The sequence below is a fragment of the Theobroma umbraticum genome, unplaced genomic scaffold (assembly GCF_002168275.2).
Source record: "Theobroma umbraticum cultivar Fairchild unplaced genomic scaffold, ASM216827v3 scaffold_4.1, whole genome shotgun sequence".
Lineage (NCBI taxonomy): Eukaryota > Viridiplantae > Streptophyta > Magnoliopsida > Malvales > Malvaceae > Theobroma > Theobroma umbraticum.
This window is the reverse complement of record NW_018397258.1, coordinates 4,213,408-4,236,828: the sequence shown is the minus strand read 5'-3', so window position 1 is coordinate 4,236,828 and position 23,421 is coordinate 4,213,408. Positions and strand designations below refer to the sequence as shown.

Genomic DNA, 23,421 nt, shown 5'->3' with positions numbered 1-23,421 from the left:
ACTACTAATGCCAACAGTATTAATGTGAAATTTATCTGGTAAAATCCAGGTTATGAAATTGACTTGTAAGTTTTGGGTCAATAGTCTGTATTTTTCCCCTATTTTTGATCCGTGGCCCAATGGTTGTGTTTCAACTCAAAGGGTGTTGGGAGTCCCAGAAGATGATTTTTGTTCGAATAAAAAATGCATATATGGATCTTACTGTTTTGACGTGTCCCAAATATCTCTAAGCTTATTACAGGGGAAAGAGAGTTCTGGGAATATCTGTCAATTAGTGGCCTTTGTTGCCATCTTAGCCTTTCGAGCAGCGTGACCCCACCTAGACACCGACCCTTTCTGTGCTGGTGAGAGAACCCTAATCGTGTTGCTTCCGCCGAAGAAAATTGATGGCTCATGCTTCTGAACAGACATAAAGCTACGATTGCGATCCTCCAGCTCCTTTAAGAAAAAACAAAGGATAAAATCATTTGATCAATTGCCTAGAATAAGTCTATAGTTTACCTTCAAAGACAAATTAAAGCCTAAGACGAATGTGACTGGATGAGATTGGCCGATGCGTGGACCGTGGGGTACGGCCGGCGGGTGTAACCTTTCCGCTCTTTTGGCTGAGATCAAGCTGGCGTGGAAAATGTTGCCACTTTTTTCTTGCATTGTTCACTATTTTCTGACCTAGAAAATAGGTAGTGGTGATATTCTCATAATAGTTGTTGAAAATGCCTTTACGTAACCACTCACAATTGAATATATGACGATCTAATTTAGGGCTATAGGGGAAGCCCAGAGACATGGTTCAAATCCCTTCGGGGTCCAAAATTGTCCGGACTGAAGGAGACAGGTTAACACATCTATTAAAAAGCAACCTGACCCTAGGAAACTGCATAAATGCGAAATGAGAAAAAAAAAGGAAAAGTTGGTTTGGATCAGTTTTCACTGCCCAGGACGGTGTCCAATCAGGCAAAAACTAGTAAGATAAAGAAATGTTTTCCTCCCACAACCAAGTCTTTTCCACCCATTAAAAAGTCCTTCAAAATGACCCAGGTCTGAACTGTAAATTGCTTGGAAACCTGGAAAAATCAGGCAAGGTGTGATCCTACCCACAAAAGTCTCTTTCTTTCGTTTCAGGGTAGAAGTTTGGAAAAATGTGAAAAAGGTTGATTGGGTTAGGATAAAATCATGTTTGATTCTTTTCCAACTGTTGGTTTAAATTACTTTAAAATTGCATGTAATGCTGCCTTTCCGGATTTAACAACATTAAGGATCCGATGCTAGACTTGGAGGAAAGTGGTATTCTAGGTATTGCAAGAAATGGTTAGTAAAGTCTGTAAGTTTTGTCTGTTTTTGACCTGCCGTTTTCCTGTTTTAGGCCAGACGGATTAAATTTGTATATTCTTTTATGTTGGGTTTATAATTACATTTTTTACCATTTGATTGCCCATGGTTAGATCTACATCTAGGGAAAGCCCTGTTGTCTCTGACAAAAAGACCTGGAAAAAACAAACAAAAAGGATAGATTTGCTACTCACAACAGATATCTGACACCCCCCTAAAGACAGGGGTGTTAGAATCTGGTCTAGAGAATCAAACAAGTCGCCTAAAAAGATTCCTCTTCAGCTCTTCTTCTTCTTCTTCTTCTACTTCGATGAATCCTAGAATGGGAAGCAATTATTAAGTCTTCCTTATTTCCCTCAAAAGAGCCACATCAATCAATCAAAGGAAAAGGTTTTTTCAGAGGTGACATATGGATAACTTTCCAAAAGTTTTGTGTGGGTGGAGCTGGGAGGAGAACAAGTTGTTTGAGCTGGCTCTAGCATTGGTTGATGAGCAACACCCAGATCGCTGGGAAGTTGTTGCAGCCATGGTTGGAGGGAAAAAAAGTGCCGAAGAAGTTCAGAAACATTATGTGATACTTTTGGAAGATTTGCAGTTTATAGAGTCTGGTAAACTGGACCATAAACTTGTCGAAGCTCAGTCTTGTATTCAAGTCGACTGCAATCAATCTGTCTGCTGGACTGATGAAGATAACAGGTACGTAACTTTTCTTTTTTGCCTCTCTTCTACCAATTCTTTATATCCTTTCCCCCTCTAGCCCATCATGTTTCATGAAACCTTTCTGGTCTATATTGATGATTAATGAGTCATAAGTCGTAATTGATTAGGATCATTGGAATTTACAGCTAGATTGGAAGTAAATTAGGATTCTAGTTCATCTGAATTTGTTGACTCTGGAAACTGTACAGTTTGCTCTGAGTGTTTTTGGGATTCAACTGATCAAGGAACTTGATTCACGCATGCATAGACATCTGGGCTAATTCCCAGCTCAACTTTGACTTGGCCATTCATTAGGAACAAGTAGAAGAATCCTATTTTGCTATGCCTCCCAATCTAGGACTTTTCATTGTTTATACTTGCCTTTTATGTTCTGGTTTTTTTTTTTTCCTTTTTGGCCTTTCCTTCATCATAATAGCCAATTTCATAGCAAATTATTTCTCTATTCTAATTCAGGATATATTTCTCTTTAGCTAGCAGTGCAGGCCACCAAGACATTGACTTTGAATTGAGCATCATCTGTGGTGCTAAGAAAGATATCCAAAGAAATATCGACAAATTCTTTTTCGAAGTTTGTTTCTGGTTTTATTCTGCTAATAGATGTAGAGTAAGCAATTTCAGCTCGAGTAACCCTCGGCACCAATCTATTCCTTAGCTGAAAGCCTGAAACAAAGTCAACTTCCAAAGGGTGCTTTCCCTTTTCCACTTTGTTTTTTTGCTTTCATTTTCTTTTGCACTGTATTCGAGTAAGCTTTAGATCAGGTTCTATAATTGGATGAATGATTCTGCTATTTATGCGATTCTACATCTAAAATGAAGGTTATTAATATCTTCATTTCTAGCAAGCCATTACCCTAGGCGTCAGATTCTGTATATGTCTGCCTAGTAAACATTGTTCTGAAACTTATTAGGTTGAAATAGTGTAATCTTTTCTGATTTTTATAGTCTTTTTGCTAACACAGCTTGCTGGTTCGATTGGACATAAATTGATCTTCTGAGCTAGTTCTGGTTTATGAAAGCAGATTGGTTACTGGTGGCTGCCAAAACCCATGTCCCGGTAAGAATGCAGGGCATATTTAACAAGGTTGGTTGTTATTATTAATGTATCAATCCTACTGCTATATCCGCTGTTCCTAGATGTAATCAATCTCTTCATTATGAAACAGAAACTGTTGGAAGGATTTTTAACATTTCAATTTGTTGATAGTAGAAAATGGGTCTGGAGCCTTGTTTAATTGGAAGTTGAGTAGCATGATGTGTTAGGCTTATTTTTACTTGCCTTTTAATGATTATGAGTACTAATCTTAATCACACTCAGAAACTTAGAACCATCTCCCCGATGATCTGAAGTCTCTATCGGGGCACAATGCCGGCAACGTCCAAGATCTGACTTGCTAGGAGAACTCTTAGCTACCACTCATTTACATTGCTTAATATGAACATGATTCTCTGCTTTTTCAAAATCCATTAAAGTTGGTCACTTTTACGGGCATAATTATGCCACTCTAGCTGTAAATGAACTTGATTTCATTAGTCAGAGAAATTTCGGTATCCACAAGGATGATACTTTTTTCCGGGGGTTTGTTCTCTATATCATGAGATAGAAGAGGAGCTTGAGAGATTAGTTTCGTATTAATGTGTTTTATCAATATAAATGATTCTGACCACAAGCGTAGCATAACATTTGAGAAACTAATATCATTATTGCAGCCTTATCCAGTGAATTTTAAGCTCTGTGCGGTTTCTGCTTGCAAAGATTCGGGCATTACTGCCTGGAAAGAAGCAATGACAAGCAAGATCAATCCGAGATCCCAATTTATCTTTGTTTTTCTGTATAGAATGATCAAACTACAGAAATCTTCCCTTCCTAGCACATGAGATTGTATTTTACAATTACCTAATTGGGAAAGGAAAATTATTTTGTTTAAAAAAAAAAAAAAAAGAGCCCTGCTACTACACCCCTGTAAAGGGAATACCAATCTCAATGAAGAATTCGTCTCTTCGTTTTCCGTGTAGCACAAAATGCTTATGGAGTTATGGGACCAATTCGAAACAGGAATGGCAGCTTTGGCAAAACCGGAAATCCTCTGTGCCCTCGGTCTTCAGTCTCTTAAAGCAATGCGGCATGTAAGTGTTAATTGCGTCGTTTTCCCCGTACCAATGGTGATAGTGGAAGAATAAGAACAAAGGCAACCAAGTTCTCAGAAATGATTGCAAAATCGCAATGCATTTTCCGTAATTAGTGAAACAATTAATCTCCAAGCTATGAAACGTTTCCAACCAATTCCGCTCGCCTGATTCCGTTAATGACAACTATGGCTACAGGTTGCTAATGCTTGTTTTTATTACATTCCCATTTATGGTACAGATGTTGTATAAATGGACTTAAGAATCGCTACTTATTAATTATCTTGAAATTCTAAATATCGAGAGAAACTTCATTCAAAGTATAATGAAATGAATATACTCCACAGTCATGCAAAAAATAAAATAAATAAATAAAAGAAAAAACAATCCGCTGCCGCTGGACAAGGCGATCATGTTCACATCTGATTGCACTAATGCCAGGTCAACAGATTTAGAAGGTAGCTCCACTTGGATTCAGAGAATAGTTTTATCTTCAACAAAACAAAAGAAAATGAACAAAAAGGGCAAAAAAGAGCTGGGGTCGGGGGTGGTGGAGGTATAGCTAACCACGCTTATCTTGGCTTCTTGTTAAACGTAGCTATCATGAACCTGGATCTGAATTCAATCACTTGGTTATTGCTTATTATAACAAAACAGAGAAAGAATAATCCCAAAAATAATGAAGATGAAAAAAGAGGGAGGAGAAAACGGAAGAGGCAGAGCCAGGGAAGAGGCAGTGCATGGGCGGATCGACAACAGAAGCCTGTTGGTAGATTCATCCATGCTCAGCCTGTTCCCTGTCTTGGTCGGTCTCTCACATCTTTCTCGCTCTCTCCCTATTGACTTTTACCTCACTTTCTTGCAATCACCTTGTTTCAGTGTATCTGTCAAAGCCTTAAAAACCTGGCAATTGCACAATGACCTCAGGGCTTAGGTCCCCATCCTTCTTTTATGACAAACTCATCAAGTCATGATACACTTTTCAGCCACCAAGAAACTTGGTTTTGAGTCTATGCTGTCATATGAGCTATTTATGCTACAAACCCAAAAGGATTATAGTACAAAATGTACTATAAAATTCTCGCTGGACAAATTGACTCTGTACTAACAACTTTGAGTGCTAACTGAAAATACAAGTTCTTGAGTATTTCCTATAGGACGAATGTGTACTACCCTTCTGCTGGTACTACTCTCATATTCTCCAATGATACTGATGCTTTACCCTTACCAGAAAAATGAATAAAATATGCCAGTATTTAAAGAATTGAATGAGCACGTCCACGGAATCTTTGAATAAATAGATTCAGGTTATCATGTTGTGGATTTCAAATCGTATGTTCCATTTAATCCTGAAAGCCGAGTAAGTATGGGTGGATCTGGTAGGAGAAATTGTGTTTCCAGTACCATCCTTTTTCAGGCAGATGCAGCAAAGCAACAGAAAATCGATTGAAAGGAGGAGAAATTGGATTATCTCAGCAAAAGAGATTGAGGTCTTGGTTTAACTTGGAAAGGGGTAGGTGGTGGTGGAAATCAGATGAAATGTCTCCTCTCGATCTAGGAAATCGACAACTAGAGTGAGGTTGAGCAACCTTAAACCACCAAACCAACCCCAATAAGAAAAGTCAGCAATCCTTCTATGAAAATCAGATGTACATTCCGTGATTGGGTTAAATAAAAGGAAATTGGGAACTCGTACAAGTTTATTGTAATTTTTCCCTCCCTCTTTTCCCCGCTGAAAGCCTCATGGGGAGGCAATCTGGGGGGAGGGTATAGTCGAAGCCTACAGATATGAGCCTTTCGAGCTTATTAAATGTTGGATGGTCGAAGAACTTACCAATTAAGGGACCCAAAAAAAAAAAAAAAAAAACAAGAGGCTGCATGGAAAACCTTCAAAGAATCCAACTCAGCAATCTATATCAACATATTGAGACCAGTAAAAAGAGTACACCATTCTTGAAAATTATAAAGAAGAAAATGGCTTCATCACCAAAAAACATACTTCTGATTGATAACTATTGGCAATGCTAAAGTTAGATGAACATGGGTGTCCCACCCAAAATTGTGAGACCCGCCAATACTTGTATTACATTTCAATGGAGTTAGGATTTTCTAACTTATTCCATCCCTACTCCCAAGAGAGTATCTACAGTTATATTACATCCCTTCAGTAACACTAGTGCGACTATGAAAATATACGGCATGTTGCTCTATTATGTCCAGCTCCTTGGCACTTGCTGCAATGCAGGGGCCGTTTCAAGGGTCCTTTATGTCTATTTCGTATCCTTCTCTTCTTGGGAGGGCCAGAGGCAGGATAGAGAGGAGGAGGGCGTACTTCGATTTTTGAGGATTTCTTTTGCACTGGCCTACCTGCTGTTGCAACTGGATTTATGGAGTTTGAATATGTCAACCGGAAAGCATCAACTGTATAGTACTCGGAGCAATAATCATATAAACTCCTTTCTGACCACTGAAGGACAGCAACAGCATGGCAACACGGAAAACCTTTCAATTGCCATTCCCTGCAGCTACAGTCCCAGAGATCAGTGTTCACTACATTCATTGCACCCAAACTGTCACAGACCTCAAAAGTGCTTGCGTGTGATACTGACACTTGAAGCATGTTAGCTTTCAGAATATCTTGCTGTAATATATACTCCACGAGGGGAGTTAATTTTGTCAACCACTGCCCTGAATCTGAAAGCTGAGTTTTCATCAACTCCATCATCTTATGGCAGATAGTCTCAATCAATTTAACAATTGGTAAGACAGGAAGGTCAGTTACCCAAGTATAAAATGTCTCAGCAACATCTGCTGAAAAGTGTCCATATCGTGAACCGTGAAAAAGAGCATTTGTCCAGTGCTCAGGTTCACTTTGCAAGATCCATTCACAAGCCTCAGGTGAAATATTTCTGATGCTGTCAATACATTTCCTGAATCCATCAAGTGTGGTTGCACAGGCAGCATCATAGAAATGTGCGACAATTACTTGAAGTACTTCTTCAGTATGTACGCCAGCAAGATCCTTTTTTAATTTATCAGTCAGACGACGGAGACAATAACCATGGTGCGAATTCTTAAATATCATGGAAATAGGCTTTTTAAACCCAATCTGTCTATCTGCCACAAATGTTAGTGGTTGGAATGTTGAAATTGCAGATTTTAGTTGCACCAAAAACCAATGCCAATTATCATCATTCACAACATCAACTACAGCAAATGCAACAGGGAACATGCCGTCATTTCCATCCAAAGCTGTAGCAGTCAGCAACTCAGACTGATAGTTTGATTTTATGGTCATAGTGTCAAGAAAAAGAAGGGGGCGGCAACCATTCTTGAAACCATGTAATAAAGCTTGAAAGGAAATAAATAGACGATGGAAGCTTAGGTCCTCCCTGGTGAATAGAGTTGCTATGCTGCCTGGATTGTTCTCTACCATCTGCTTAACTAGACTAGGTAATTGATTGTAACCCTCTTCATATGGAACTTGATGCTTCTCCTTGACAGTCTCTACTCCACGCCATACCTGTGAATATCTTGCTTTAAATCCATAATCCTGAAGAATTTCATCGGCAATTTCTCTCGGTTTAGCATGTGGGGCATCTCGCAACTTTTCCTTTACAAGAATTTTGACCAATTTACTAGAGACCTGGGGACATCTAGCAGAACTTTTTCCTGCTCCGCAGCTATGAGTTTCACTCATCTTTTTAATTAGAAACAACTTCGTGGTGGACAACCTCGCAGCTTGAATGCTCCAAGGACAGCCATCAGCTTTGCAAGTTGCAATCACATACCTAGCATTATTGGTCTTAAAGGTGTACTTAAAGCCATGAGCAATGGAGAATCTATTCAGAGCAACACGGAAATCATGAACATTATTGAACTGCTGATCCAGACCGGTTAAGCAATTTTCCCAAGATTTAACAAGTTTCTGCAGCCCATTATCCTTATTGTTAGGAGCTTCAGCGGTCAAGTTATTGGGATGGTTCATATCTCTGGAAACTGAAGCAATAGAAGCCAACCAATCAAGTTGCTCAGTGTCTCCAGAAACAGAAGCAGCATGAGTAAAACTATCAGGAGAAGTCACAGGCTCATCCCCCATTCTGGACCTGCAATGATATGAATCCATTTAAACCATATAGTTTACAAGGGTAATGCAAAATAACAACAAGGATGAACCCTAGTATTAGACCTAGTTGCCTCAATGATATTAGCATGATGACGAAGTTAGCTATAACCACAAAACATATTATTTATTCCACATAGGAAACAACATAATTCTTCATCATCCAAAAATTGCGAAGTGCATACTCCCTACTGTGGGACATTGTCAACTGGTCACTCATTTGATTCTCATTTGTTAAGACATATACATCCACGGTGGCAGAGTTTCCATGAAAATCCAGCAAGTGTTGCAGGTCTTGGTCGTTGGAAATTGTGATGAGCGTCTTATTGTTGTGTGGAAGGAAATATTTAATGGTGAAGGAATCAGGATCATACTTCCACATCTCTGCCACTTCTGCTTTCAGCTCATCGAATTTGCTTTCAGTGTTTATACTGATAGCGTGAGCATCTCCGCCAGTATATGACAACGAGCCATCACTACTTGGTGTAAACTTTCCTCCCGACCGGCAGACAGCAATAAGCTTTCCCTTAGCCATGCTTTTGCCAGCAATATAAGAAAAACAGAACCTAAAGGAACCCCTCCGCCAGCGCAAAAATGAAGAAGAAGAAGAAGATGGTAGATTAGAAAATGTAAATAAATCCAAAACAAAAATAAAATTGCACATATTCAGCTTAAAACAAGCTCAAATCATGTAGAATTAAGTTAAAAAAAAAACCTTTTTCGATTTTCATGTACAACCCACTAAAATCTACTGTAAAATGCCAACTTGCAAACATAGTAAGAGTTTTCACTGTCAAAAAAAAAAAAAGGAAAACAAAAACCTTCCTTCGCCAAAAATAAAAAACAAAAAGAAAGAAAAGAAAAGAAGAGTTTTTAATTGAAATCGAAACAATAAGCACAAATATTAGTCTCAGCTTGTAAACTAAATATAATAGATTACAAAAAAAAAAAAAACCTATTTTCAGAGTTACGAGAACGCCGTTACCTTCTTAGAGATTGAAAACCCTAATTCCAAGATCGGCTTAGAAGCGCATTTGCAATGGGGACCTTCGAAAAAGTTTTGGGCCAAATTTTGGTTTGATTTTTCTTATTGTTTCTTTTGGAGGGCAATTTCGGAGGGAATATGATCGCCGAGCAGCAGTAGCATGCGCGATTAGGTTGTTCGTACAATGCGACATCGTCGGTAGGAAGTGTGCGGGGCTCATCATGGGCCTTTTCCAGACCTGCTTTGAAGAATAAAGAGGAGTGGGTCTGGGCTTTGAGTCTGTTGTAAAAAGTTAACCAAGCTGGACCTCGACTCAAGCCTGGATTGGGCATTTGTAGTCCTTGGCACAACCTTTTTTTTTGTTTTTCTCTTTTATTAAATAAAAGTTTTTGGTATAATTTAATTTGTAGTATTTCACATTTAGACGGAAAGGTGCAAAGGAATTACTTTAAAGCGTGAGGGCTTGCACTTGTTCTAGCTGTAATGCATCATCTCAGCATCAATTTTGGCTATATCCCGTGATAGCTTGTACAACTGTTATGTGTGTGTTTTGAGGGGAATAAAATGGTACAATTTTGACGTTTCAACCAAATCCACATGGTAGGACCACTAGCATGATTATGTCCAAACCTTTGTTATGGTCCCATAGCTTTATGTGAACTTTTGTCAAAAAAGTGCCCATTATTGGAATTTGGAAACCATCAAGCTTCTATCAGATTGTCATGTAGTATTAGTGGGGGTTGGGGGGAACCTTTGTTTTTATGTCTGGAAACAGTTCAGGCTGGTAAGTCAATATCTAAACAAAAGGCATCCAAGATTGCTGCAAACAGGCCATTTCTTAAGCAAAACTCAACCTCAAAATCATTTCAAATCAGTCAAAAAATATGCAGTTAATAAATTATTGACTATGAAACCTGGAATCTGATGACATGGTGATTCGACAAGGTAACGAAATGACTATATTTCAAGGATTAGGAAAGCATGCCCTTGGAACTTGGTTGCGTCCTATATCCTTGCACTCTTAAAAGAATCGGTATCAGAAATGCTCCTACTTTACCCTGTTTCTTTCTTGTGCTATTTCTAATCAGCTAAAAATAATGAAAATAAATGGAACCGAAAGGTGAAAGACTTGAATCAAGAATCATGTGAGAAGAACGTCGAAGTCACTGATGTCCCATTCTGCCACTTCGTCGTTGTCACTGACAAAAATTTCTGTACCCATGTCGATAGACGTCCATATTCTTTTAGCAGGAGGGGTATCTGGATCCTGAAATTGAACAAGAGCCATAAACCATTAAAAGGAATAAGATTATTTAGTAGTAACACATTCTAACAAGAGTTACACAGATTAATCAAACAATCACCTGATAGAAGTAGAGTCTACTGGCTAGACCGCCGGTGTCAAGCGTCCAAGTTCTTGGATCCCCAATCCATCCATCACCCGGTTTGGTTGGGTAGCCATATTCACCCCATATGGGGTGAGGCAGCAACTGAACTAGTTCTTGTGCCTGCGGATTGCTATAAGGATCACATATGCTAACAGGTTTCTCCAAGTATTTACCATTGCCAGGACCACAGTAATAGTGATAAGCCCCATATGGGAAATTCTTAGTGTCATTCCTGTAAATCTTTTTGTTGTCTGGAGTAATATGCCATGGTGGACAGTTAATCAAATGATCCGCGCTGCACCAAGCTGCAGTATCAGGGTTGATGATCATCTCACTGTATCTTGTAACGTCTGTGGTCACATCTCCATCACAAGGCTTACCATTGTTCTTCCAGCAGCTGCCAATATCTATGAGGTAGAACTGACTCTTGCTTCCTCCTCCTTGTTTCACATCCAAAGTTATTCTGACTTTAAAATCAGCGGATTGTGGGAGCTGAAAGCAAATCAAATTTGTTTACTCTTTCAAAGTGAGAATATGCAGAGGTATCAAAAGATATTCAAATAAGCGCAGTCCAAATCATAGTTATAGCCCCCACCGTCGTCTTATTAAGAAAACTAATCGTATGACCTTGTTGATCTTCATTGAATCTGTTTCAAGGCCTGTCAACTCAGTCCCAGTTCAACCAATGTCCAGTTAACGCACAAAGTAAGGACAATGATTTGGTATGAATTAGTTGTAAAAGTAATTAAGATGTCTGATTTTAATTTCTAATAAAGTCGGTAAAAACTAATTATTCATGTCTTGACCAACAACATAGTTAGGCCAGAAATTAAATCATCCGTGATTAATATTGCAGTAACAAAATTTGCCTCCCAAATAATGATATCTTTCAATCACCTACCCCATGACTGGTTCTTTCAAGAAGCCAGAGAATAACATTATCAGCAATCAACTACACTTTTGTCCTCGAAAATTTTAGAGCACTATGGTTAGACCTTTTCGTTTTCTTTTCTTCCTCCAAAGAAGGGAAGGGGTTAATTGGGCAAAATTTAGTGTCAGAAAAAGATGGGAGACTAGAATAATCTTCATTTTTGTTAGGCAAACAAAATCAAGATAAAAAAAATTTGTGAATGGGATCATAAACTAATTAACCAAGCAAAGCAATACTTGTTCCAAAGAGTTTCAACTTACAGTTTTGAGCATTCCTCTTGTCTCATAATGGTACCCTCCAGAGTATCCTTTAGTTGCATCAGCTCTGAGGTAGAGCATCAACCATGGATACTTCTTTGTAGTCCTGACCTTATGCTTAAAGACCCAACTTCCAGAACCAAGTTTCTTCTCCCAAATCACCTCATAATAGGAGATATTTTCACCAAGTCCGCTCACAGTATTAGCATCCAAATCATAAGTTCCATTGAACCATCCTCTCATTGTACCATCAGCTAAGAGTTCTGTCGGTTGATGATTAAAAGTGGGCTGATTCATGCACCCTTCTCCAAAGCAAGGAAACCTATCTGTAGTAAAAGGAGGTACCACTTTCCCATCTTCAGGACACAAACCGGTCCTTGTGTCCATGTTGCCATTTTTTAGCATAACCATCCAATATTGCCATGGCTCTGAACCGTTTTCTGAAACTTCACATAAAGAACCCAAATACAGCTCCTTCTCAACTGCATAAAGATCTGGGCTGTTCAGTGCTTCAGGACTCAATCCTTTGAATGGTTGGCCTACCGAAAGTCTGTTATCAGCCTCTGACACCTTGTGTATCAGAGTTGAATCTGCCCCATTTACAAGAATAATTATTAGATCAAATACTAAACAATTGTCACATGCAATAGAAATCATATTCTTTTGTTAGTTAGTTCGTACTAATCAGAATTGTAGTTTGTGTTTTACTACACCCATTTTGATAAAATCATACTAAAACTCCAAAAAAGATAGTTCTATTTCATTACAGACTTGAGGTATCGTAAAAGATTTAATAAACATGAGAAACTTAGAAGAAAATCGCAGTTCGCTTTACTGTATGTTTTTAAGTTATGCCGGCACTTACTAACAACATCAAAACAATCCGCAGCTCTGGGACTCCCCATGCCAGGAGCTTCATAGCCGACTTCATTGCAGAAGTTCCAAGCTTCAAAGGCCACTCTCAACCCATCTCTTTTCATTCCTGGATCACCGACTGCTGAGATTTCTGCTTCGGCATTTTCTACCGACTTTCCAAGTCTGCCACTAACTGTCCACAAGAGCAAATTTACCCACAGAAACATCACATGCAATAGCAACGACTTCTCCATAGCCTTTCCCATGGTACTCTGCCTTTTCAAAAAGAAATCAAAGGGAAAAAAAAAAAAATCGCTCCCAGCTGAGTAGTTGCGATCTTTTATGGTTCGTTATTCTCCCGTATGAGAACAGGTATATATAGAGATTTGAAGAGGGTGGGGTCTGAGGTTGCATCATTTATCAGGTAATGTCGAGCTTTTGCCACGTAACAAATTAAAGGATCACTAGATTTTATTTTATTTTATATTTTTGAAGATTTATATCACTAGTATACTTATACATTAGTTATAACTTTGATGTTATCCTTAGCCACGTCTTTAACGGCCTAATATCTTCGGTTCCTTGCTACCATGACTTCCTGTTGCTCTAAAGCCGAAGCAGATAGATCACAGTTACCCTTCTGATATTAACTTTCAAAAGCAGTTCCCTTTCAAGTAAACTCTAGGTCATCTGGTCGCAGCACAATTAGTTACAAGTGGGGCTCAGTCAAAAAGCCCAACAGCCAAATGAAGAACAAGAAAGCAAAAGAAAATGCCTTTTTTTTTTATATCGATGAATTTGAAGATTTTTACCCAATTAAACTTTCTATAAATATCTTGAATACTATCTTAAATAGGCAGTCTGCTCAACCCTCTTGCCAATATTAATCACTTAGGTTAATGGTGAGAGTTATCGTAATGTAGGTTTGACTAGTGATGAAGAGTAATCCCATCTTACTCGTAATCTTGTACAGACTAAACATGATAAGAGTAAAAAGATTGTCTTATCCTAGTCTTAAAATTGCACACACATCTTATCATTTTACCCTTTCCATTAAATGATAGGTGTTCGGTACCAAACCCAATTATCCTTTCCATAAAAGGATCAGGTAACATTTTTTATTATTATTAAGTAAAAGAAATAATGAATACAAAGTGCAAACAGCTAATGCAGAGTTGATGGACATTTGGCTAGCTATATGTTCCCCACGACTGACATAGCTAAGTCCGACGATACAGAGGCAAGCAACATAAATAAGGCATCACTACATCTGGCGAGAAAATTAATTCTAAGATAATGAATTATTATTATTATAGTCATATAGTGTGACCACTGTCATCTTTTTTCTTTCTGCAGGACTGTCCCTGTCTGGACATACAAGAAAATTATGGTCGTGACACCAGAAATGAATGACCATTCCTCCACATGCAGCTTTCTTGTTTTAAATTGTTAATGGTCTCCTTTTCCTTTATTTGTCCCTCAACTTTGAACCATTTGATAAATTGAGCAAGTTCCTTACTGATGCCGAGGATAGGAACTAGCCAGGAAAGGAAACTTTTTTGTATGAAATCTATGAGTTAAGATAATTATATAAATTATTTAATTAAAGTTAGATTATAATATCTTAATTAGAGTTAAATCATGGATATTTTAATTAAAATTAGACTATGAATAAAATTAAGATTAACTTTATATTGCATACGGAAATTAGGACAATTTAGATTTTTATGTAACTTATATAATGTAAGAATTTTTTTTAACATATGTATTGAGAAATATAACTTTTATATATATATATATATATATATATATCTCTCCTAATCTTATTCATAGTTAACTCATTTTGTGATCTAGCTAGATAACAATATTGTATTGCAATTCTAATTAAATAATTGGTATAACCATTATAACATTATTAATAAATATTTATTTTATCTAATAACTATATATCTATTTAGTTTTTGAGGCAGTAAAGTTGAAGTGAAAGCTGTCGGTTGGGGGAGTTGTTGCTTTTGTACCCTAGCAAAAATATAAGCTTGCAATGACTCACAAACTGCTTCATTCTTTTCTGAGTTCCTTCCAAATGATTGATATCGTTGTGATGGTGGTCATGAACACGGCTTTCAAACTTACCTGTACAGAAACAGTTCGAATGTGTTCACATGGTTCTGAAATGAAATTTGTTGTTGGTTGGAGGAAAAAATTATCGGCAAACTCTTTTATCTTTAGCTTGATGGAGGATACAGATATTCTAGTTAAAAGGAATTTCTTTGTTAGCAAATCATAACTAGAGGTATTATTTTTCTAATAAGTTACAATTACAAGGACATATAATTGTTCTGTAATTCTATTCTTCCTTTATATAAGAAGAACAAATCTCATCTGTTTTACTTGACATTCAGACTCAAGAATATTATTATGTAGCAAATTTGTTCATAATAAATAGTATTCTATTTACCATGAGGGCTTGGTATAGGGATGCTAATCAATTCAAAACCCAACCCATTAATTGACTGGGTCACTGTTAACAGCCTAATTTCTTACAAAATATATCAGCTTTGAGATAAACCTATTCGATCATATGTATAGACTTTTGAAATCTTACTTAACCTGTCTGCAGTAGGAGTCTCGATATCTTAAAGAAAACTTCGCAATCAAGTTTCTCACAGAGAGGTTTAACTATGATATAAAACCCCTTTTGTACCTCTTCTTGTCTATCTTAAAATGCTATTGTTTTTTCCAACAAAGAAAAAGCAAAATGAAGCAAGATGATGAGAAATATCTTCAAGTGAACTTTTGTCAAAACTTTGAGATTATATTGAAGGTATTTTTCAGGTAAAATATATACTTAAAAGTGATATGCATAACAAAAGATAAAAATACAATTATATATGGCTATAGCAGACTTAATGAAAAGATATAGCTTTTCTTTTTGTGCAAGAGCCACGAGGCTCTCATATCTTCGGACAATTCTAGGTAAACTAAGTTGTATTAAAAAATCCCTCCACATAATGATAATGGCTATTTGTATATATATTGTAATCTGATTTTGAAATGAATGAGCCTCAATTCCCCATTAATTGTAAAGAAATATTAGGAAATAATAGATTGCCATCACTTGATCAAAATATTATTCAATTACTCTATTTCTATAGTTTAGCTTAGCTATTGGTTAGGTTGTGTCTTTTCTTTTAAAAACTCACATGGTTAGCTTTATACTTTTGCTGATAAGAGATGAAATGAATGAGAAAATTGTGAGGGCTATTGATCAAGCGGCTGAAAAGTGGGGGCGTAAGTGTCTTAAATACGAGATTAGGGACATATCGCCACCTAGTGGAGTGGAGAGAGCTATGGAGATGCAAGCAGAAGCCGAGCGCAAGCAGAGTGCTCAAATTCTTGAATTAGAAGGAGAGAGGCAAGCAAATATCAACATGGCGGATGGGACGAAAAGCTCGGTGATTTTGGCTTTTGAGGCCGCACGGATGGACCAGGTTAACAGGGCACACGGAGAAGCAGAGGCCATCCTTGGCAAGGCTAATGCAACGACGAATGGATTCCAGATAGCGTCACAAGCTATTCAAGAAAGTGGGGGCATCGAGATAGTGAGTTTGAGGGTTGCTGATTAGTACATTGATGCTTTCAGCAAACTTTCCAAGGAGGGCACGACAGTGTTGCTTCCTAGCAATGCAGCTGATCCTGCCAACATGGTGGCTCAGGCTATGGCCATTTACAAGAATATGCTAGGAGACGTCAAAAATAAACGAGGATGGGCTTTCCCCTTTGGTGGAGGAAGGCGAAAATAGGAAGTAGGGAGTAAGATTACAAAATTAATTACTTTTACTAAACAACTGCACGGTAGACTTGGCAACGAGCTCTGTTGTGGTTTTCTTCCAATGGGTTTTTCTGGTCAATATTGCTGTGAGTTTGCGGTTTCTGGAAATTGATCAAAAATATTTAGCGGCATTGCAGGAAGTGAGACATCTGAAACTGGATTACTTTTGGCTGTTTTCTCTGTTTGATGGCTTATTTATTTGTGCTTATGGTTTTGACTTTTGAGGTATGTCAATTCTCAAAACAGGATGTTTCGTGCTAGTCCTTGCAGTGTGTAAGATCGAATATTACTGCCAATAACTTTTCTAAACTAAATGAATATGGCTTTCCTCTTGCGAAAGCTTGCTGCAATAATATGACAGGCAAGTGCTCCTGCAAAGTTAATGCAGGAAGATACCGACGTTTTTAATTTTAATCTCTGTGATGTATGCCCCTCTCCGAGAACGAAAAGATGAACATCTCATCTCTAGTTGAAAGAACGTGAACAACCTTGTCCTAGTCATTACCATAAAAAGGCTTTCTAAGAGATAAGGCATAGCTGTTCAGGTCATGCTTGCTGAACCTAATGCCAATATGCCGCATATCTTTCCCTCCAGTCTCTTCCATCTCTTTAAGCTTGTAAACAACTGTTCTCATTTTACTGAAACAATAGGTTTAAGTGGAGGGGGAAAAGGACACTGAGATTTATTACTTGGAAATGAGCTGCAACCTGCATTGCATGCCAGTGCCAAAATACCTGATCAGTTTTTGTGCCCCCTGAAGTAAACTAACAACTTCAACAATAGGTTTCATACGAAGCAAGAAAGGTATTGAGGGACTACAAGCTTTATCCTAAAGATATGCCACAAAGGTAACTACTAAGTACTGTGGATATAAATCCATAATTGAATAGGTCCATCATATCCGAGCTAAACCAATCATTTAATTTATATTTTTAACAAAGCTAGACAATAAAGAAAATGCATATTATGGATCCCTCAATTTCTCCCAGATATTACCTGCAAGATCTCTGGCCCTCAGCAGCAATACAAGCAAGAGCCTCTGCGCGTTCTTTATGTTGTGGTTACAATAACATAAACCTAATTAACTTCTTTTCTTTCTCACTCTTTATTTATTCTCTAGATTTGGAATTATCAAGATATTTATTGAATTTTCCATCAGAAAAGTCTTATGAACTCACACTATAAAAGCAACAATAACAAATAGGGCCCTCCAGCGCCGTCAATATTCTTGACCTTTAGATGTTCACTATGAGATGAATGACATCTGAAGAGTAGAACAACTGTAAGTTCATTCACAGATTTGTTTTAAGCTGAAAAACATAAACAAACCTAAGTCAAAGTTAGTCCTCCATAGTCTATACCAGTACTTCAGTATAGCCTAGTTCTGACATTGTGCTGCATTCCATACTCAACTAAGCCAAACAACTAACACCAAACTTAAACTCCGCCACCATTAATTCCTTAATGCATAATTTCTTTTCATCTCGTATACAAAAATTGATAATTTAGCTGCAGCCAAATGAAGAAGCGGAAAACGGAAAACATCATTTAGAGGTATGACAGAAAGTAGAGAGCCAATAACATGATATATTTACTTTTCAGTTTTCATTGTATTTCTGGATGAATATATTGGCAACAAAGAATTTACAATTAAAAATTTTAATAAGATTAAAAGCATCTTGTTGCCCTTTCTATCTTTGCTAATTCCTTTTTCTTCTGACTTCACCACAGCTTGTAAATGGATAGAGTAGAGATTTCCTAACCTGAATGAATATACAATTTCCCATGCAATGCCCATTTCCAAGAAAGGACAGATAAATCTTGCATCTCTACTCAAAAGAATATAAGTAACCTTGTCTGCAAAATGTCACAAGTGATTTTCTAAGAGATCAGGTAGGGTTATTTTCCCCGAGTTATTTGGGTCAAGCTTGCTGAACTGATTGCAGATCTGCAATATATCTTTCTCCCCAATCTTTCCCATCTCTTTGAGCTTGTAGATGACATACTCTGATTTACTGCAACAAGAATTTTCAACGGGGACAATGAAAAAAATAGCTATCATTACCAGGAAATGAACCACAAACAAGCCCATATGTCTCCTTCAGAGAACACTTAAATCATAAATTTAAAGAAAAAATGGGTACACTCATATGCAGCAAAGATGGAAAGATATTGGGGTTTAACTATCAAATTTTAAAGATAAACTACAACGTTGCAGATTGAGGGCATGAATCTGTAATTGAATTTCACTGATATAATACATGATCTAAAGTTCTAAAACCATTGTTCAGCAGAAAAACGTATTCATAACATCTGTGTGTTTCACAAAGTTAGACAGTAACCAAAATGAATATTATGAATTTGTCACCCTCCCTGGATATTACCCTTTAGATCTCTGTCCTTTGGCAGCAACAGTATCAAGTGCCTATTCTTGTTCTTTGTTTTCTAAGTAAAATAAAATAGGCAAATTATCACTTGTGTTATGTTTTCCCTTAACTTTCCCTTTTCTTTCTCTAAATTTATACTATAACAATCCTTATTGAATTTTCATTAAGAAAAGTTGCCTGAATTCACACGCAATAGAAACAACAATACAGCCTCTATAATATATTTGTCTTCTTGATTCTGCAAGATGAATGACCTCTCAAGAGTAGTACAACCGTGAGTCAATTCATTAGTCTCGGATCATATTAATCTAAAAAATATAAACAAGTCCAAATCAAAGTTAAACCTCCACATGCATTATGAAGTATCTCCTAGCTCCAATAATGGCCTAGATTCCCTACTCAACCAACCCAACAATTAACACCTATATTAAATATAAACCTAAGTGCTTGTGTGATTGCAATAGAGAGAGTAATTGACCTCATCATAAATTCATAGACTGCGAGAACTCCAAAACAAGCAACACTTGAAGGTTTTGCCAAAAATAAGCTAGAAAGATTGAAATTCAACCTGATAAAACCATTGTTATTGATGTCAGCAGCTAGCAAATCCTCAATAGTGATATCTCTATGCAACACCCACTTGGCAATCCTCCTGTGCCTCTTGTCAACCCTTGCTTCTGCCAAATATAAAAACGCCCTAGCCACAGCTAGCGTCGAAATCAGAAGCCAAATACCAGCAAACAACCTTCCAGGCAGAGTCTTAAACGCCCTATCCCCATACCCAACTGTAGTAACTGACATAACAGACAAGTAAACAGAATCAATCCAGTCCAAATTCTCGACAAAGTACAACATCAAAGTTCCAATTCCAATACACAACACCACAACCCCAAGTGCCAAGCCAACTTTAAGTCTTATCCTCATCCTTCCCTTCTCCACATCAACAATGTAATTCTTAGCTGAAAACCCTTCTTGTGTTTTCTCCATATGAATCCCAGTTAAAATCATGTTCTCTTGCAAGTCAAGAACATAATTGACAACCCCACTTAACAATATATCTATAAAACCAAAACCTACCAATACAAAAACACAAGCAAAAATCTTTGTAGCTGGGGTTAAAGGAGCTATATCACCATAACCAATAGTACACATGGTGACTATACAGAAGTAAAGAGCATCAACAACTGGGTGAGTCTCAATACCCGAGAATTCATCTCTGTTAAAAGAATAAATAGCAACACCAAGTAATAAATAAATGGATAGCAAGAACACAGCTTGCCTGATAATGGTGCTGGACTCAGATTGAGGTTTAGGCACTTGGGGTGTTTTAGGCTTCAGGTCACGCATCACAGCCATGGCAGGAGCCGTTTTACAACGGTGGAGAGAACCGAATTTCTTTGACCCGGTACTGGCATATTCAAGATGGGAAGGGGGTTGAATCTGTGGGTGGTCTTGAATTTCCGATGGGAAGATGGCTGCTGTGGAGATTGATTGTGGGACTGTGAAAGAGTAGTCATGACGGTCATCTTCAAGGATGGGTAGAAGTTGGGATTTTGTTTTGGGGGAGAGAAAAGGCTCATCTTCCATCGGAGAAAAAGAAAAGCCTTTTACTTTGCCAGGGAGACAGAGCTTTGAGTTTGTGGTGGTCGTTGAGGGGTAGTTGGTTTCGGCTTCCACTGTGGGGTTTGTTTTGTGTCTTCTCAGACGCTAAAGGTCCGTCCAACCTTGGTTATTGGGGCCCAAGTTTGCCAATAGGGACAGCTTGCTTGAAGAAACTAGGCACCTGGTCTGCTGCCTCATTGCGACTAATCATTATTGGCCGCAACTTGGTTTAGAAAAATAAAAAATTACTGCTACAAAATCTACAACTCTTTCTACCTCTACGCTTCACGACGCAACTGATGTGTTCCCCAAATTTTAATATCCTACTTCAGTTTAGAAAGATTATACAAACTAGAGTATTTTTATCTCTAGGCTTAATTACAAAGTATGTGTCCTTAATGCAGTAAAATGTAAAAAGGATTATTATAAGTTAATACTAATTGTGGTGCTAATAACTTTATCAAATGGACAGTATTGACAGCGAGGTTCAAATGTTTAATTTGTCCTATTATAACAAACTTTAGTAATGTACATCATACTTTTATAAATTTATAAATACCTAACATATAGTATAGTATAGTATGACATATTATACACGCAACATATATTGGGCAAACTTATCTTCTTTCTTTGCCAAATTGAACTTCAAAGCCAAGAAGTTTGTCTAGTATTTAAAATACAGACATTCAATATTTCCTTTGTGTGTATAAAAAGATGTTCTGTTACAAAGGTTGTAGCAGGACAATCATCATTAGGCTTTTCAGTTCCTAGCCATATTCTTCCCAATGGCTCTCTCTGTTATCAGATCAAGTCGAAGCCTAGTAACTCCATCTCAGCAAACACCTTCTGACGTTCTTGAGTTATCATTCATTGATAAAGTACCGGCTCTCAGATGCTATACTCGCACATTGCACGTGTATAGACATGGCCCTGAAGCACCGAAAGTCATTAGAGAAGCTTTGTCAAAGGCCTTGGTACCCTACTACCCCCTTGCAGGGCGGCTGAAAGAGTCCGGTGAAAATCAGGTTCAGGTTGAATGTTCAGGAGAAGGCGTGTGGTTTGTTGAGGCATCAACTGATTGTACCCTCGATTCCGTTAATTACTTTGATAATGCTTTGTCCATTCCTTGTGATGAACTTCTCCCTGATCAAGTACCAAAACGTAAAGGCGTGGAACCTCTTGGACAAATGCAGGTATTACTTACTAGTTGTATATATCAAAAAATTGATTTCAACGCAACAATACTAATAATATGACGAAGCCTAAGAAATGTTTTTGTTGGGATATGCATGATTTTTATTTCAGGTGACACAATTTGCATGTGGTGGTTTTGTCTTAGGCCTCATATTTTGTCATACCGTATGTGATGGCCTAGGATCTGCACAATTCCTGAACGCTGTAGGAGAGTTGGCTAGAGGTCTGGAACATCTAAGCACTGCGCCAGTGTGGCATAGGGACTTTTTCCCAACCTCGCCGCAACAGGCAAATACCAACGTATTGCCAAACTTGCCACCCCTAATGCCTGGCTACCGACTAGAGCATGTGAATATAGACATTTCCATGGATGAAATCAGTCAGCTAAAGCAAGAATTCCATGAATCGACGGGGCAAGGTTGCTCTGCCTTCGAAATAGTTGCTGCCAATTTTTGGAGCCTTCGATCAAGAGCAATAAACTTCAAGCCAAATACTGAAGTACGTCTTCTTTTCTTTGCAAATTGCCGTCAGCTTTTGAACCCTCCTTTGCCTAAAGGCTTCTATGGCAACTGTTTCTTTCCAATAACAATTGCAGCTCCATGTGAGTTGCTTAAACAAACATCAATCATTGAGGTGATTAAACTGATACAAGAAGCAAAGACTAAGCTACCTGTTCATTTTGCCAAATTCAAGGATGGTGAGTACTTAAGAAACGGAAAAGACCCATTTGCACCACCTCTAGGGTACACCACTTTGTTTATATCAGAATGGGGTAGACTGGGATTTAACCAGGTTGACTTTGGATGGGGCCCTCCGGTCCACATGGTTCCAATTCCTGGCTCGGGCATCATCCCTGTTGGAATAATGGGGTCGCTGCCATTGCCCAAGAAAGGTATCCGTTTGATGACATGGTGTGTCGAAGACGACCATCGCCAGCCCTTCCTGGATCTGATTGCAAAACTAGTCTAACAATTAAAGAATTAAAGAATGCTTGAACTCCTATTGCTTTATTTAGGGACAAAGTGTAAAAATAAAACAAGATGGCAAGACATGTTTTAAACAGTGGTGTGATTTTTCTTTCCCCTTATGCTTTTTGTCCCAACTTTGTTCGGGTTTGCTGCGAAGTCGGCGGCTTCACTGACACGAAAGTAGGGAAGAATTTATGTTGTTTCAATGTAAAGTATTGAATTACATTCAACGATTCATGTTTTTGTCTGTGCACACTGCTATGGATTTGGATTTATATGAGTTCGGATGGCGGCCGAAAATTGAAGGTTTGAAATAAATGGAAGACCACAGCTACACAATAGAAGAAGAAGCTCAAAATGAGCAATCCGTGGTGCCTTTTTTAGCTTCCTTTCTCTTGATAATAATTGGGATTATGGTTTTCAAAAATTATTAAAAAGTCAAAACTAAATATTAAGAAGCCTTAAAAACAATGCTTTACTGTATTTTTTATTTCAGTATTACTCCAATCTCTTTTATGGGATCTAATTTTTTTATTATTATTTTTCACATATATAGATATGATTGTCTTTGTATTTTGAAACTCATAAAAATTTATCTTTTTTTTTATGTTTGATCTTTTGGTTTGAAAATTACTAAAATAAAAATGTATATTATAATTAGTGATTACCTTCGTCCTTCATATTTTAATCGAACAAAGAGGTATATAATTCATTACTGATTTATA

At 37.6% G+C, this 23,421-nt stretch overlaps 5 protein-coding genes, 1 long non-coding RNA gene and 1 pseudogene across 10 annotated transcripts; 3 read left to right on the top strand and 4 right to left on the bottom strand.

Moving 5' to 3' along the window:
• The first annotated feature begins 1,150 nt into the window (after positions 1 to 1,150).
• Positions 1,151 to 4,323, top strand: LOC110413204 (protein RADIALIS-like 3). Its single transcript, XM_021423961.2, has 2 exons — positions 1,151 to 2,025; positions 3,009 to 4,323. The coding sequence occupies exons 1-2, from the start codon at positions 1,739 to 1,741 to the stop codon at positions 3,034 to 3,036; spliced, it is 315 nt and encodes a 104-aa protein (XP_021279636.1). The 5' UTR covers positions 1,151 to 1,738; the 3' UTR covers positions 3,037 to 4,323.
• Positions 4,324 to 4,463: 140 nt separating this feature from the next.
• LOC110413206 (uncharacterized) lies at positions 4,464 to 5,163 on the bottom strand. Its single transcript, XR_002444930.1, has 2 exons — positions 5,024 to 5,163; positions 4,464 to 4,788 (listed from the first exon to the last, which is right to left on the bottom strand). It is a non-coding gene; the product is annotated as an uncharacterized LOC110413206 (long non-coding RNA).
• Positions 5,164 to 6,203: 1,040 nt separating this feature from the next.
• On the bottom strand, positions 6,204 to 9,684 carry LOC110413195 (uncharacterized). 5 transcript variants are annotated; one of them, XM_021423951.2, is made up of 4 exons: positions 9,282 to 9,684; positions 9,012 to 9,117; positions 8,482 to 8,862; positions 6,204 to 8,279 (listed from the first exon to the last, which is right to left on the bottom strand). In XM_021423951.2, the coding sequence occupies exons 3-4, from the start codon at positions 8,829 to 8,831 to the stop codon at positions 6,356 to 6,358; spliced, it is 2,274 nt and encodes a 757-aa protein (XP_021279626.1). In that variant the 5' UTR covers positions 8,832 to 8,862; positions 9,012 to 9,117; positions 9,282 to 9,684; the 3' UTR covers positions 6,204 to 6,355. The 5 variants fall into 5 exon arrangements, with proteins under 5 accessions (XP_021279626.1, XP_089639273.1, XP_021279625.1 ...); XM_089783147.1 differs by lacking the exon at positions 9,012 to 9,117 and having other exon boundaries at positions 8,482 to 8,874; XM_021423950.2 differs by lacking the exon at positions 9,012 to 9,117 and having other exon boundaries at positions 9,282 to 9,643.
• Positions 9,685 to 10,115: 431 nt separating this feature from the next.
• On the bottom strand, positions 10,116 to 13,048 carry LOC110413198 (calcium/calcium/calmodulin-dependent Serine/Threonine-kinase). Its single transcript, XM_021423956.2, has 4 exons — positions 12,723 to 13,048; positions 11,861 to 12,447; positions 10,646 to 11,161; positions 10,116 to 10,548 (listed from the first exon to the last, which is right to left on the bottom strand). Exons 1-4 carry the CDS (start codon positions 12,976 to 12,978, stop codon positions 10,423 to 10,425), a joined length of 1,485 nt encoding a protein of 494 aa, XP_021279631.1. The 5' UTR covers positions 12,979 to 13,048; the 3' UTR covers positions 10,116 to 10,422.
• A 2,903-nt stretch (positions 13,049 to 15,951) lies between these two features.
• LOC110413205 (uncharacterized protein C16G5.07c pseudogene) lies at positions 15,952 to 16,338 on the top strand (annotated as a pseudogene).
• Positions 16,339 to 18,092: 1,754 nt separating this feature from the next.
• Positions 18,093 to 20,690, bottom strand: KCO5 (Ca2+ activated outward rectifying K+ channel 5). The gene is made up of 2 exons (XM_021423959.2): positions 19,501 to 20,690; positions 18,093 to 18,560 (listed from the first exon to the last, which is right to left on the bottom strand). The coding sequence occupies exons 1-2, from the start codon at positions 20,517 to 20,519 to the stop codon at positions 18,413 to 18,415; spliced, it is 1,167 nt and encodes a 388-aa protein (XP_021279634.1). The 5' UTR covers positions 20,520 to 20,690; the 3' UTR covers positions 18,093 to 18,412.
• Positions 20,691 to 21,136: 446 nt separating this feature from the next.
• LOC110413200 (HXXXD-type acyl-transferase family protein) lies at positions 21,137 to 23,035 on the top strand. Its single transcript, XM_021423958.1, has 2 exons — positions 21,137 to 21,727; positions 21,840 to 23,035. Exons 1-2 carry the CDS (start codon positions 21,320 to 21,322, stop codon positions 22,695 to 22,697), a joined length of 1,266 nt encoding a protein of 421 aa, XP_021279633.1. The 5' UTR covers positions 21,137 to 21,319; the 3' UTR covers positions 22,698 to 23,035.
• Positions 23,036 to 23,421: the final 386 nt, after the last annotated feature.